The sequence below is a fragment of the Lissotriton vulgaris genome, unplaced genomic scaffold (genome assembly GCF_964263255.1).
Source record: "Lissotriton vulgaris unplaced genomic scaffold, aLisVul1.2 SCAFFOLD_1600, whole genome shotgun sequence".
Lineage (NCBI taxonomy): Eukaryota > Metazoa > Chordata > Amphibia > Caudata > Salamandridae > Lissotriton > Lissotriton vulgaris.
Genome location: NW_028247114.1, coordinates 451,784 through 468,382, shown reverse-complemented (window position 1 = coordinate 468,382; position 16,599 = coordinate 451,784). Strand labels below are relative to the sequence as shown.

Genomic DNA, 16,599 nt, shown 5'->3' with positions numbered 1-16,599 from the left:
CAAAGCCAAAACCGCAAGCAGGATGCACCACAAAGATATGCAAAAGCTTTGCACTACAATAAAAAGAAAAATACAGGGGTGTGGAAATTTTTCAAAAATCTACTTGGCCAGGGGACAAAATGTTACATAAATCTACTTGTCCTGGGATTGTAACTGCTTGCCCCACCTACTCCATAAATTACTAAGGTTGGTCTGCACGGAGAGAACATGCACTGCAATCAGTGCAACATACTGAGCAATATATATTTCAAATGCAAATCCAATTATGCAGTGCATGGTCGTGCACTCTCAAATGCAACTGATGTACTGAGTGGTTGTACAGCATGCGTGCAGATGTGTCAGTGTGCACTGCAACCAATTATCAACTAGTGCGCATGTAACACATTTTAACAAGTTGAGAAAAAGTGCAGACTGGTAATGGGCTACATTTCTTGAAGTGTTTTTTGGCACAGACCAGACTGTCGAAATATGAAGCTGTAGGACAGAAGGGTGTTCATCATAGGGCCAACTCATAGCTGTCCAGCTTCCAAAACACTCATATGTGATGCTCTGATAAACGTATGGATGGGAATAACTGCCCTTCTTGGCAGAGCTTATGAATGGTTTGTGGGGCAGCAACATCACCTAGCAGATGTGCTGTGGTTCACTGTGGCAGTATCCACAAGTACAAATACGCAATAGGCAGTAATGGGCAGTTAAATTAATCCCTCCTTTTACACTTCTGTGTGGTGTGTTTATATTATTGTACACTCACTGCTACATCTCCACATTCTCCCACACAAAACGCAGATGCAGCACAGGCAGAAGCAGTACAGCGTTCTCTCATGCATATAGTAGGCAGCAGCAGAGTAAGCTACCCTAACATGAAGAGGTGCAGCTTAGCAACATATGCTCAAGTTTGTCTCCCTCAGATATGTAGGACATGTAGCAGCTGTGAAATCTTCACACTCACAAAGCTGGAAAACCAGCACTAGTCTCACAGCAAAGGGAAGTGTTGAGTTGAAAAGACAGTAAGTCTAGAAGTGGAGAGCAGAGCATCATTGAGATGGGGGGCTAGTGAGTAACTGCAACTACTCAGGATTTCATGTCACACCTGGTAATGACACCTAGGCTCAGTCCCAGTAGAGTTGGAAACACTGTTCTGGCCTCTTGGATAGTCAAATGCTATCTGGCGAATGAAGTTTGTTTATTCTGTAGCGGATTTAGAAATCCAATAATAGCTGAGCAAACACCCAAAAGCACCACACATGTTATTTTCTTTAGTGACATATCTGGTGTGGTGGTTTAGTGGACTAATGCATCTATTGTAGGGCCCTGGGTTTGACCTCATTGTCACAGGTTCACATCCCACAGGGTTCACTTAGCCTGTCATTCTTCTGAGGTCGATATAATTAGGACCATTGAGTTGGGTAACTATAAACCTCTGTTATTCAGCACAAAATTACCCCTCTGGTGTGTTTTACAAATGCAAGTTATATTATCAAGCCAGGACACAGGCCTAAACACCGAGGCACTTTCCATTCTCCTCTTGCAATGATGGTGGTAGAGTCTGAGTTCAAGATGCAGGATTCTTTCCTTTCACCTTAAAAAAAGGAAAGCTTCAGAACCTGCTTTTTCTGTGAAAGGAAAGCACCGTGCTTGTCATGTGAGCGTTTATTTTTTGCTGATTGTTTATATAGCGCGATCACAACTCCGAGGTATTTGATCGCTTCTCATGAGCACCAGTTATAAAACACAGGATCATGTGTATATATATATATATATATATATATATATATATATATATATATATATATATATATATATTTTTTTTAGGCCAGAACAGATTGTGACATGCCCAGAATCACAGAATGTTTTAGCAATGCTGAGACTCAAACCTGGTCCCCAAGGTTCAAAGTCGGCAGCTCTGGCTGTAACAGGGTAGTCGGGAGCGGGGTAGGTATGTGTGTGGTCTTTGTGTGAAGGGCATAGGGATGGTGGTTGGTAAAATAATGGGCAGCCCCACTCTCTCTTCGTAATAGGGGACTCTTTCCTCCCTTCACCCACTCTGGAGTCTGTGACAGGAGGCCCTGGCCCTACCTCTTCTCCTGCCCTGCTCTCCAAACCCCATGGCAGCAAGTCCTGAAGACTGTATTCTGAGGGCAGTGAGAGTGCAGGGGTGGTAGCAGGAACAGCTTGCGAGGCTGGAAAAGGTGCTGACTGCTCAGTGGTTGAATTGCATTAAACAATGTATAGGAACTGTGATGCTGCACGAAACGGGGGAAGCAGGGTTAGTGAGTCTGGGGACGGGGTCAAAGCAGTGGCTAAAAAACCAAAAATATTTTCTAACTTTTTATGGTCTTTCACCTTCAGATAAACTACATGTATAATAATGGACAGCTTTAATTGAAGTGAAAGTTATGTTAATCAGTGGAACACTATGAAACCTCTATTAGTTCATGCACTGACCAACCGTTGAACATTTAGCACAGCAGGCAGGAATCTCTCTCACAGACCGTCCTAGGCACAGGCACCCACATGTGCCGACTGCACATGCATCCCTGTGCACAGGTGGCTGTGCACGTTTCGCTGTAGGCTTCTGATGCTAGCCACAGGCATCCATCCTTCAGGCCACTGAACTCCACCAGAGACCACATCAAACTGTCAAAAGAGCCGGGCAAACCTTTGAGTGGCTATGGTTGAGGTGGAGGCTGTGAGATGCAAATGGGTCTCTGCTGAAGGTGGGTCTGGCCTCCGGAAGTGGAAGGGGCAATGAAACAGCTCTGTATCCGCAGGGGCCTGTCCTGGAGGCTTTGATGCCACCTAGTGGTGACACTGAACCAGTAACAATGAGGGGTTATGACCCTGATATCCCCTGAAAATCATTTTTTTTTGTCAGAATAAAAAAAAAAATGCGGATCGGAGAGTGCAGGCATCGAGTGGGGTTTTGGGCTTGGCATGAGCTTCAGGGGTGGAAATAGGGGGGAGGACAACAGTCTAAACATTCTTCATGTACTTCTAACGTATCCAAGCATTGTTGGCTCTTTGCCTAAATAGAGCTAGAGAAAATCTGATCACATCACAGGCTACTGTGATGCTTACTGATTACAGCCTCCATTCCCGATAGGACAGCCAATGAGGTCGAAGGTCTGCTGCAGTGATCAGTTTGTAACCTACGTGCCATAGATAGTTACAAGTATGGTAGTTTGGTGGGCTTTTGAGCCTGCTACCACATATAATGTAGAGACACCTGCAGTTCCCCAGCTCCCATCCTAGTGAGTTAGATCAGCAGGCTGAGTCTTTTCTTCTGTGATCTGTTTACAATGTGCCTGCCTCAGGCACCATAGCTAGTATGCTAGTTTGAAGGGTTGATTAACCTGTTGGAGAGGGGTAAAGGGAAAAGGGGAGGTGGAAAGGGCAAGGGGGAGAAAATGAACAATAGACTGCATGTGAGCCTGTATTAGTACAAGGAAGCGTGGAGTCGTTGGTATCTTTACTGCATGTTTAGTAGTTGATACAGTCTTAACTCCTTGGAGCAACGGGGGGATTACAAAGAACATTTTTATAACAGCAGGAACACCCTAACTTGAGGTGCTTTAGCAAGAACCGATTGGTGTGCGTGGAGTATATGAAGAGTGTGCGAGGACTAGTAGTGAGGAATTACCAGGTAGTGCACTTGTGCAGTTCGTTTTGATATTTTTCACTTTTTTTATGGCACACAGTCTGAGCAACAGGGAGAGAGTGAATTATTTTAGAGTAGAATTACACCTGGTAAAACCAGAATATAACCAAGGGGTGCGGGTTCCAAGACTGAAGGGAGTACATTTAACTATGAAGAAGTAACGGAGTTCGGCTGCTGCAAGCTGTCTCGTGACTGAGAGCTCATGGACTGCTCCTACAGATTGCTGGGGTGTCTCTTGCAAACCCTGCATGCCTCCCGTGCAGCCCACATGCAGGATATTCTGTGCCAGGTGAGTGTTACGGGAATTGCCCAATTTTCAATGCTATAAAATGAATTTTACCAGTTCAGTCATAGCTTGTTAAAACAGCCTATTATCAAAAATGACGTTAGAGCACTAGTTGGGAATCCTTTTCTTTGTGGTTTCCTGAAAGAAAGCAGACAATGTGGTCCTCAGAACACGCAACATGTAATGTGCAAAATGGGGAGGGTGGCAGGCGTCCTCTTGATTGGACTGATGTGGTTTGATCCATACAAGTCAACCTGTTAAACTGCAAGTAATGAGCTGTGAGAATCATCTTAGTAGGGGGCTTTGAGGCGGAAGAGACGGGGCTGTGGTGCTTGCAGCACGTGGCTGCATGCAGCACTCACGATCCTCATGAACCAAGCAGTCCTTTCAAAATGTGCTTACACAGGCGCATGGTCCCGAAAAATAGCATGAATTGTTGGTGTGTGAGCTAAAAAAAAAAAAGGCTAGGGAGAGAGAATGAGACGGGTAGTGTTAACTCATGTCACATTGTGTGCCATGTGAGCCGCGCACTCTATTAGCCCACCAATGAATGAGTGTCTGCGCTATGTGACTGTTTCGGGACACTGGAATTTCAACATCTCTTCGTCTTTATATATATTACTAGCAGCCCGTCCCAACGTTGTCCGGGATGTTACGGCTGCTTCAGGGCCCCTGCCCGCCCCGACCCGCCCGCCCCGACGTTAAGGCGGCTTCAGTGCCCCTGCCCGCCCGACGTTGTCATTGTGCCCCCTGGAGCGCACCCGTGGGTGCTCTCTTCCTCCTGGTGCTCTGTCGACAGCTTAGACATGGCTCCTGAGCTGGTTTGGCAACAAAGTGTAGCGTATCCTCAGGATGTGGGTGGAAGTCAGGCCACTGAATTGCATCACTCGGTAGCCGGATGTACCCAACATAGCATGCAAGGCTTTCACTGCTGCGGTACCCGCAAAGAGGCATGAGCAGTGGGAGTCTTTCTTACCTGATCCTGAGTTCACCGCTCTGCCGCTCCTCGCCTGTCGTCACCGCTCCTCCCCGCCTGTCCGCCGCTCCTCCCCGCGCTCACGTCCCCCGCTCCTCCCCGCGCTCACGTCCCCCGCGCTTCCTCCTGCACGCCGCTCCTCCCCGCTCTGCTGATGTCAGCACGCACGTCGTGGCCGGCGCTTCTTCCAAGGGACTACTTTTTTTTTTATATAAAATTTTTTAAAGAACGTATATTTGTTTTTTTAATATAGCCTATGTCCATCGGCTTGCCCTGACGTTTTCAAAGATGTATTGGGTGTTTGGATTGGTGGTGTAGTTTTCGAGTTTACCTGGCTCAAAGGACACACTTCTCTCTTTATAATAGTAGTATAGATATAACAGCATACAGAGGCTCACTGTTGAAAGGTTAATTCTCATACCGGCAAAAAGTAGATTGCTTCGATAAAGGCACTGTGCCGGTTAACGGTTTGTAACTTCTGTCCCTAAAGGAAATATAAGTACAAATTGCCTATCCGCCCCAACAGTTTTAAAATCCACCAACTGTCACAGACAATATGAGGTAAAACAAACATATTGCTCTAATGCTAACGTGTGGTGATACTGAGATACTGAGCGCGGGAATTTTAAATGTTTACGACCCAGTACAATTCTGTAATGGCAAATTTAATATAATATGCATAGTTGCATAGCTGAGCTCCACTTAAAGAACAGTTCGCTCCAAACCCCAAGTTAGCACGGTCTGTTTTCTCTAGTGGAATCGGAACTGGGCACTAGCGTAATGCTGCGTTATTTTGACTTCTATCAGTTGTTCTCTCAGCAGGATGTTTGTATTTCTTTTTCCCTTTGCGAGCAGAGAGGATAAAGTGAACTTTATTCCTACGACCCAGATGCCGCAAGTTCATTTTGCATTAGCCTGGTAACATTAATGCGACACTTTCTTCTCCCCTCGTTCTACAGGTCGCGCCCCAGCATGAGCTATTTGTGCTACCCTCATGTGTTAAAATGGAAACCGCTTCCTCGTGGTTCTCTGCACGTCCAACCATTGATTATAAGAAAGCGAGACACCATATTGCTGAGACTGCCGATTGTTGAGACTGACGCTTCAGTCCCCCAGCCAATCACTGGCTCCAGCCAGTCATTGGCTGCTAGCCAATCAGAGGCCTTAAAAGCATATTCGGCCTTTCTGGTTGTGAGTCCCAAAGTGCGCAAAGCCTGTGTTTTATGTACGCAATTTAATGTCTACTTGTCCATCAGACAAAATAGACATTAAATCTTCTTGCCCGTGGTAAAAATCAACATGGCTCGGGCGTCGGGCGATATGATTCCCCCACCCCTGAAAATAGCAGTAAAGTCACAAATTCACAGTATAAGAAATAAAATTGTGTTATAAAACACAATGAAGACTGCTCTGAAGGGCAGGTCTGAATCAAAAAAGGGTAATCTACACCCAAGGGAGCACAAAGTGAAGGCAAATAATTGGCACCGTTGAATGCAACCAACCCTTGCCCCAGGGGCAGCTCCCTTCCTGTACACAAACGTATTGCTTGTGTGTACCACCCCCGGGGACGTATCGGCCTAAAAAAAACAGCCAGGCAAATTGGGGAGTGACTCTAGCCCAAGGTGCTGCCCATCCACCAAAAACAATCCATGGTGGTTGTGGTCCAACCCACAATCCTGCAATGGGAATGTATTCAAAACACTGAGGGAAAGGATAAACTACCCCAGCACCCACACAGTATGTCTCTTCCTGCTGGATTTTCCCCCACCCCTAAGCAAGAGGACTTAGCAAGTCATCCTTCCTCACTTCTGCTGCCATCCCTGTTAAATCATGTGGCCATTGGGAGGCGTTTAAAGATTCCCTTGGCCCATGGGTGGGTGCTTGGAAGTGCTAAGGGCTGGTGCTTTGTACTTATCCAGCACTTCCATAGAACCCAAGGGTACTAGTGGATGTGTGGGTACACAAAGAAAAAATCCACCTGCTCTTATTAGTACAATGTGCGATTGCAGTCCTTTCTTTATATCATTGTCACTCTGGCCTATGTGGTCTTGAGAGCTTAAGTGTGATGCAGGGGTGCCTGTAACTTGTAACACTGAAACATTGTGTATATGTGTGTTTTTATATTTATAATTTTCGAGGCATGTGAGCTGTAGATCACGTTTTGCATACTCCTGCCATCTTGTGTTGGGTCCGGATGTTTGAAAGTTCTTTTTCTTTGAAGAAGTCATTCCAGTCACAAGGAAAGGTGACTCCTCCTTTCGGTGATAGTGTGCATGGGCATAGACTCCATTGTTATATATTTTTTTCGCCATCAGGTTTTGACCTGTATTACAGTGCTCCGGTTTGAAACCATTCTTCGGGTTCGCCTCGGTGCGCATTCCACTTTACCCGCATTGGTATTGTTTCGTACGCTTATCCCTCTCCTCTGCGTATCGGTTGAAGAAAATTTCTATTTTGATCGGAAAACACACATGGAATGCCTTTGGACCTAACCGCGTCGGTCCACCTCGCAGTCGATGGAATGGACTCCATTCCAATTCTGTCCTCTGTGCCACGCAAAGTACCTGCTCACCGACTCACACGAAGTGTGCATCTTGTGCTTATCTCCAGAGCACAACGAGCAGGACTGCGACGCTGCAGATAGTTTGATTGAAGAAAACGCTCCGTGATTGTCGGGCTCGCTGCAAAGCCAGACCATCCAGTACACACCGGACATCTTTGGTGAACAATCCAAGCAAGAATAATTTGATTCTCAAGGGGCCCAAGAGGAGCCGGAAGAACCTGTATCTATTAGGGAATCCGACTCCGAGATGGAAGACGACATACCACAAGGTCAACCTCCCGTGAGTACCGAACACCCCTTGCCCCGAAATCCAATTAAACCCAAACAAAAGGCTTCGGTTCCACCTCGGGCCATGGTCGACACCGAGAAAATGTTTCTAACGACCCGCCTCCCGGCTCGGCACCAAAATACGTTGCTCAGCCTTCCGTCTCGGGATTGAGTCGGCCAAAGTCTGGCACCGAGCCCAATCCTTCGGGTTCAAAGCCGAAGACTGCTTTGGAGCCGAAATCCTTGCTGTCGAAATTGAAAATTGCCTCAGAACTCAATTCTTCCATGCTGAAAAGTCATTCCACCCTGGCACCTAAGTCTTCGGTGCCGAAACGGAAAAATGTTCCTCCGAAGCTATAGGATCCTATTTTCAACACCCCCACCTCCCAAATCGGACCCTAAACAAAAGGACATTACATTAATCCAGGTAAAGGACATCTTCTTACTAAACTGCCTCAGAAGTACAAACCAGTCCTCCAAACGTTTCACCTTGTTTTCACAAAATGTCACCAGAACATTTACACCTGCTCAAACAGGACGCCCAGTCTTGCTTGCTAAAAGGAGCCATAGAGCCTGGACCGTTGCATATCAAGCACATGCACTCCCTGTATTTTCAAATTCTCAAAAAGGACAGCTCCTTGAGACCCATTCTGGACCTCCGAGAGCTAAACCACTACATACTGTCGGAACATTTCCATATGGTGACACTTCAACAAGTGCTCCCACTTCTACAGCAGGCCGACTTTGTCTACTCTAGACTTAAAAGACGTATATTTCCACATTCCAATTCATCCCGCTCACTGCAAATATCTCAGATTTGTGAGAATGGGTCAACATTACCAATTCAAAGTCCTACTGTTAGGAGTCACCACTTTTCCCAAAGTATTTCCAAATGCCTAGCCGTAGTCGCAGCTCATCTGAGAAGACGGCACCTCCATGTCTTCCCATACCTGGACGACTGGCTCATTAGAGTCAGCACTTACCAGCCCAACCAATCCGTACCAACAAGTCTTCATGCAACTGCTAGGAATAATGGCCTCTTGCATCGTGATCGTTCCCTATACAAGACTTCACATGCGTCCACTTAAAGAATGCTTATCAAGTCAGTGGAACCAGTCGTAGGGTCAGTTCACCGATCTAGTGTTAGTAGATGGCCGCACCCATCATTCTCTGCAGTAGTGGAATCCACAAAATGTATCCAAAGGGGCGGCCCTTCATAGATCCCATTCCACAGACAGTGTCAAATGCAGGCGCATCGCTCACTGGTTGGGGTGCTCACTGGCACAATCACATAATCCAAAGGGTTGTGGAGTCTAAAGCACAAAAGTCTCCATATAAATCACGTAGAGCTACTAGCAGTGTTTCTAGTGATCCGAGCCTTTTTCAAATTCACCTCATAGGCGCAAAGCTGTCCCATTGCCATGGACAACATGACAGCTATGTACTATATACAAAAACAGGGGGGACGCACTCTCTTCCAACTGTCACGCCTAGCACAAGCCATCTGGAAATGGGCTATACACCACAAGATTTATTTCTTAGCAGTAATAAATAATCAGACTGGAGACCTTCTCAGTAGACGGAGGCAGCAAATCCACAAGTGGGAACTTCATCCCCAGGTTCTCCTCCCGTACTTTCAGGAATAGTGATTTCCTCACATAGATACAGCACAAAATGCCCAAGCTTCGCCTCCTGGTTCCCACACCAGCTCTCCAAAAACAATGCCCTATGGATGAACTGGTCAGTGGTATTTGTTTACACTTTTCCACATCTCCCACTCATTCCGATGGTAGTTCAGAAGCTCAGGCAAACATCCCTCACACGGATTCTCATAGCTCCCATATGGGCACGTCAACCCTGGTTAACCACCCTGCTGGAGCTGTCAGTAGTTACGCACCAAAAGCGGCATCTCACCTCTAGGCTCCTCACTCAGAGCCCTGTGGAGAAATGAGCCATCCAAATCCCAAAGAACTCAACCTAGCAATCTGGCTCCTGAAGTCATAGTTTGGTTATTTACAATTACCACCAGACTGTATGAATATCCTAAAAGTTGCTAAAAAGCCTATTACTAGGGCACGTTAAGCAGCAAAATGGAAACAGTTTATCTATTGTAACTATCAATCCTCTTGATGCTTCTGTGCAGAACATCATCTGTTATCTGTTATATTTACAGCAATCTGGACTAGCCTATGCATCCATTCACTTACATCTAGCAGCAGTAGCTTCTTACTTACAAAACAGACAAAATTGATCTCTATTCAGAGTACCAGTGACTAAAGCCTTTATAGAAGGATTAAAAAGGGTGATACCACCAAGAGTCTCACCTGCACCAGCATGGAACTTAAACATAGTTCTTACAAGGCTAATGGGTCCACCATTTGAACCAATGCACAGGTGTCAATTACAGTTCTTCTCGTGGAAGGTTGCTTTTCTCATCGCAATCACTTTTCTTAGGATAGTTGGTGAACTCCAGGCATTAACTTTTCAAGAGCCCTTCAGCTTCACAAAGACAGTGTTTATTTGAACCAAGCCTAAATTTCTTCCTTAAGTAGTTCAGTTACCTGTATTCTTTCCTCAATCTGATTCTGTAGCAGAACGAGCTCTACACACGGTTGATGTTAGAAAAGCTCTATTATATTATGTGAAAAGAACAAAGGAATTTCGCTAAACAAAGCAGCTTTTTGTTGCTTTTTTACCACCATACAAATGCAATCCCATATCTAAATCGGGCATTACAAGATGGATTGTGAAATGTATACCTGTTATGTGAAAGCGAAAAGAACCCTGATAATACCCCCAGAGCGCATTCCACTTGCAAAATAGGGGCTACTATGGCCTTCTTAGGGAAAATTCCCCTAGCTGACATCTGTAAGGCAGCAACATAGTCTACACAGCACACATTCACCAAGCACTATTGTGCAGATGTGTTAGCGAGAGGCAACAAGCTAATGTAGGCCAGGCAGTACTTAAAACACTGTTACAAACAACTGCAACAAATACAGGTTAGCCACAGCTTTGGGAGTATACTGCTGTATAATCTATTCAAAGCATGTGATCTACAGCATACATGCCTCGAACGGGTAATGTTACTTACCCAGTAAGCCTCTGTTCTTGGTATGTAGAGCTGTAGATTCACATGCGCCCACCCACCTCCCCGGGTACCTGTAGTTGTTGCAGTTCTCACTTTGCATACATATGGATGGAGATCTCTATTCTAACTCCATTCTCACCCTCTGCGGGAAAACAATCTAACAATGGAGTCTGTGCCCATGCTCACTAGCACCGAAAGGAGGAGTCACCTTACCTTGTGACTGGAAAAACTTCTTTAAAGAAAAACAACTTGCAAACATCCAGACCCAGCACTAGATGGCAGGAGTATGCAAAGCATGTGAATCTACAGCTCTACATACTAATAACAGATGCTTACTGGGTAAGTAACATTTTATATGTATGTATATATATATATATATATATATATGTATATGTATGTATGTATGTATATGTATATATGTATGTATGTATGTATGTATGTGTGTATGTATATATGTATGTATGTGTGTATGTATATATGTATGTATGTGTGTATGTATATATGTATGCATGTGTGTATGTATATATGTATGTGTGTATATATATATATATATATATATATATATATATATATATATGTATGTATATATATATGTGTGTATATGTATATATATATATATATATATATATATATATATATATATATATATATATATATATATATATATATATTCTCCAACGCAAACCGAGGAGTCCATTCGAGATGAGGCCACACGAGTTTTCATAAGGTTTACTTTCTTTATTGATTGCTTGCAAGTAGGCACCTCTTCAAGAAACAAGACATCATAGAAATCCTTCACCAGACGCGTTTCAGGGTTTAACCTTTCTTCAGTGGCGTGATAACGATCTGAGCGCTGCAGTGCACATTCAATTTACACACCTGCCACAGTGGGTCTGGTTAGATAGCCTTCTGGGTGTTGTAGTGCTTTCAATAATCCCCAGTGGGTGCACTGTCATCGTTAATAAAATCATAATGCTGATGTGAAAAGTCTTGGAGGGAACCTGCCCCGCTTTGTAACAGTCAATAGGAACCAGAGCGGACATCAACATGCACTGGTGTCCGCTTCAAATCGTCCCGATTCTGCCGCACCCAATGGCGCAGCCACAGGTCCGCCAACCTTATGAAAACTCGTGTGGCCTCCTCTCGAATGGACTCCTGTTTGCGTTGGAGATATATACATATATATCTCCAACGCAAACAGGAGTCCATTCGAGATGAGGCGACACAAGTTTTCATAAGGTTGTCGGACCTGTAGCTGCGCCATTGATGTGATCAAGACCGAGGAGACCCGGTCGAAATGCGTCATGTTGGGAAGAATGGAGCAATAAACGCACTTGATGAAAATCGTAACCTGAGTGGTGGTCCATTCCTGTGAGCATCGCTTATAAAGTGTTGCAGCATTTTGGTGTGGACAGGACTTGGTGGTTTATATATAGATAGATAGATATAGATATAGATATATATATATATATAGATGTGTGTGCATGTATATTTTAACATGCATCTGGTATTGCCAATTGGAAGCCCTGTTCATGCATTTGCAAAATTGAATTTTTCTATTCTTTTACAGTTGGAATGCCTCAAGCTTATTGCCTCACAGAAGTTCACAGATAAACGAATTGGGTACCTGGGTGCAATGCTTCTTCTGGATGAGAGGCAAGATGTCCATCTGCTCATGACCAATTGCATTAAGAAGTAAGTATTGTGTTATTGGCAAATGTTTGCAGTATAGGGCTCTTGAGCAGCATCTTTTGCAGCTCATTGCCTTAACAGTGCTGCTTTGGTGGAATTAAGTGTGCGGGTGAGCCCTTTGGAAGCTGTGGAATGGCGCTGTCCATCATAACTTTGGGAGAGCTGTGAGGCATACAAAGTGAGTATCATAAAAAATAGTGTCTGTTTGTAGAGTACCAGTTACCAGATTTCGATTCTGTTTGTCCACTTCAGCTTTTCTATGCAGCAAAGAGGCACTATGGCCAAGTGGGCTGTAGGTTCATCTGTAATTGGGTTGCTTGAAAGGATCTATGTTTGTAGCTTATTTGAGAAGTATTGTGGTGGTCTGCATGATAAATAGATGTTTGAATTTATATTCTGGCATGTAGCCAGAGTCGCAAGAGAGATCCTTAAGCCTCAGGCCTGTGCTTTTTTAGGGCCTAGCTCTCCTGATGCCTAATTCATGTACTAATTATTGTTCTTTTTATTTATTTTAACGCAAGGCTGCCTGTTTATTATGATGGGGCAGCTAAACAATTGTCTACCACTAGATTGTGCCAGATGCTGTAGCTGCCTTTTTATCAAAAATATTTCATAGCAATAAAATAGTTGAGAACTCATCCAAAATGTTTAAGTAAAGTAGTTTGATATTCACTTTAAACTAACTATTAAGTTAATGACGTTTTTTAAGAACCCTTCTACTCCAGCAGGAAGATCTCTCCAGATTTTACTACTGGGCATGTTATGCGGAGTTTTAAAATTCTACCTTTCAAAATTCTACCTGGACAAATCTAAAGCCATACGCACGTCCAAGCAATTGTTTGTGAATTATGGCCCGTTACTTACTGGTTTAGCTTTATCTTCACATGGACTGGGCTACACCAGTTGTTTTGAGCTAGGTCCTGCAAAAACTTTGGACTGGCCAGTTTGTAGCTGATTTTAGGCATGGATTGTAGCGAAAGGGAGTGTGATAGAAATATTTGTACTTATTTGGCAACATCTTCTTTGGTTGGAGCAGTGGAATTTGAAAGTGTGGTTTATTTGAGAGGTGTTTTGTGGTAATGCTTGATGACCTTGAATGGACTCTACTTGTGTTGCTGCGATCATGTTCCATTTCTTAGGCATGTTATGAAGTAAAGAACTCTGAGATAATTTTGCATGTGGTCGTTTTTAAGTCTGCATTGACCACATATCTGTTGCCTGAACAATTGAGCTAAAGTTTTTTGCTTCCGCTGAATAAGTGTGCTTGTACTGAACTCTTTTTCTTGTGGGATAGCTTGTGCTCATTAAACCAGGACAGTGTTGGTTATTTTGACATTGACAAGTCAATAGTCCTTACTGTATGTCTGAACTGTATATTCTCCAGCACTGGAACTTTCATAGATTCACATGCTTGAACCAAAGTGGGAGTCCTCAGTACCTTTAACATAGCAGTCTAAGGCACTGACAGCTTAAAGTCATAGACAGTGGTCACTTTGTTGCCACATACACTTCATTTTTAAGGGACCAAACCTCAGCCAATGAGATGCAAGCGTTCTGTGCCTCAGCCCTCCCAGTGGAACTTTCTCTGCGAAAATCCTCAATGATTGCGAGAGGACACTCCTGCGATCAATTTGGAAAAAATGAGGCAACTGCATACCTCTCCAACAGTTGAATTTGAGGCCAGGTTATATAAACCTGGCAAGAGAAAGGGAGGGGAAAAAGGGCTTGAAACCACAGATTCCTCAAAAGAAAAAACTTGCCTGAGGACAAAAGATATAAATAGGCTCTTAAGTAGTCAGCAAGGCACTTTTTCAAGAGTTAGCATTAAAAGAGGCCTTCTCTCTCAGGGGATTGATAATTATAAGAACTGAAAAGTCCCTCCCACATGTGGGGAGCTAGAATCACTTTACAAAATATATCATAAGAGCACATTTCTCAAGAAAACCCAAGTTGTAAGATTGAATTTTGAACTTTTTTGAAGCCAACAAAATAGGTTATATTGGCCAATGAGTTTTAATTTACATATACAAAGACCAAATCAATTATAAAAAAAATAAGAAAAATTACTATTAACTTGATAATCTTTTCTTATAAATCTTATTCACAAACGAAATGTTGAAGAAAAAATAGAGCAGTATAGACAGTCTGCAGCTATGCTAGTATGAAACTGACACTGCACCTTTAAGGGTTCATAGCCCTCCACTAGCCCATCATTCCCAGCAGGTGACGGTTACTGCACTTCTTTTTGTCCCAGCTACTGGTGATCAGATCTTGAAGCACTTAGGTTGGCCTCTTTTGGCTTTTTTCCATCAAAAATCTTTACAGATTGGATTCAATCCAGCTTCACTCTTTGGGCACCTAGAGCAGCGGAATTTGACCTTATGACTTCTGTGGATCTCCACTGAATCATTACTGGAATCCCACTCGGTTATCGTTGGAACCTGGGCCCCCTGCCAAAGCAACTTCTTTGATTTGGGCCTTAAAACAATACATACAAAAAAAGTATAAACCAAACAAATGCTCAAATATTGAAATATTGCATATAATTCACAATCAAAAATAGAACGTTTAAAAAAAATAAATCAGTTTTGCTACTCTATTTGTATATACTTTTAATGTATTCAGAAATTATTTAGTTTTGTAAAACAGTCACGTACACCCAGGTGTCCCAGGGCCACAGGTTAAGAAACACTGGGCAAGAGTATTTTTTCGTCATTTTCTGACAGGAAATTTGTTTTAAGGCAAATAAAATGCCATCTTGGTTTGTTAAATGTCCCGCCCGTGGCAGAAAAAAAGGCCAAATTTAATCTACACAATTTTTATGTACTTTGCCTTTTTTTTAACAGAGTTTTATATAGCGCGAACTTGACCCAGTATCGAGTATCAGAGCGCTTTACATAGCACCAGTTGCTTTACATGAGGACACATTCATTTTTCTTAGGCACGGGGAGATTTGCCCAGAATCACAGCATCATTGCCGAGACCCGAACCTGGTTCCCCAGATTCAAGGTCAACCGCCCTAGCCATTTGGCAAACTCCTCTCACATCCCATACAAATACAAGCTCTGCTGGACCTATTTCCAGAAGTAACCTTGAAAAACCGGGATAAGATTCCCCTTCATGGAAAAAAAGAACTGCAAAGACAGCATAAGGTGCTATATGTTGATGGGTCCTCACATAAGTGAGGAGAAGGTCAGTCCTCTACCAGTACTCTACCTCCACCCTCTGTAGACTCCATAAAAGGGAGATCCAAAAAGAAGAGTATCCCAGAGAAAAGACAACATTCCTGTTTAATGTTGCGGCATGGTACAGTGGAAACTTGTTCACCGTAGAGGACTGGTTCAACATCGAAAAGGAGGCTCGGTTCATCATTGAATCACAGTAGGTCGACCCCGAGAGAAACCATGAGGCATTCAATGTTGAGAGGTCGTTCGACATCAAAGCACACAGAATCTGAATTTTACATCTCCAAATCTACTGATTGGATCAGGAAAATGAATATGAGAAGACTTACTGCAATTTTAGATTCAGAATATTTAAGACCGCATATTCAGTGATTTCCAGTTACTCCACAACCTTCCAACAACTACTCTGCTGTTCTCGCCTCAGCCTGCTCCTCCTCTGACTGTGGTATCTTTGAGGGCATACACTCAAGTAAGCCCACTGGTCACACCACTGAGATCAAAATCCGGTCCAGATCTCATAGCAGATCAAGATCATGAACAATTTTAAGGTGTTATTTATGCCGTTCTACGCCATTCTACACCTATGTCTATTTTTCAAGACATTCTCCTAGACATATGTGTAGAAATAGGTCCATATCCATGACTTTCCTATTCCACTGAAGTTCTCTGACATTGAGGTTTTTTCCACCCTTGACTGACTGTCCTCCAACAAAAGTCTAACCATTCAACATTAATATGTTTCAAGAAGTACTCATACGACAAGCTGCAAAAAGGTACATTCCGTAGCCAGCTCCCACAACAATGCCGTCTGTGATTTTTCGAACTCTTCACCAAAGTTCATCATCAGGATCACTCCTACCGCTGGTTCCAGGCTTATT

General features: G+C 43.6%; 1 protein-coding gene across 1 annotated transcript in view; it reads left to right on the top strand.

Moving 5' to 3' along the window:
• Nucleotides 1–16,599, top strand: part of LOC147665626 (AP-1 complex subunit gamma-1) — a 521,863-nt gene that overhangs the window by 82,685 nt on the left and 422,579 nt on the right. Inside the window, exon 3 of the mRNA XM_086949636.1 lies at nucleotides 12,415–12,539. Coding sequence (XP_086805762.1) covers nucleotides 12,415–12,539 — 125 coding nt within the window. The remainder of the gene's footprint in view (nucleotides 1–12,414; nucleotides 12,540–16,599) is intronic.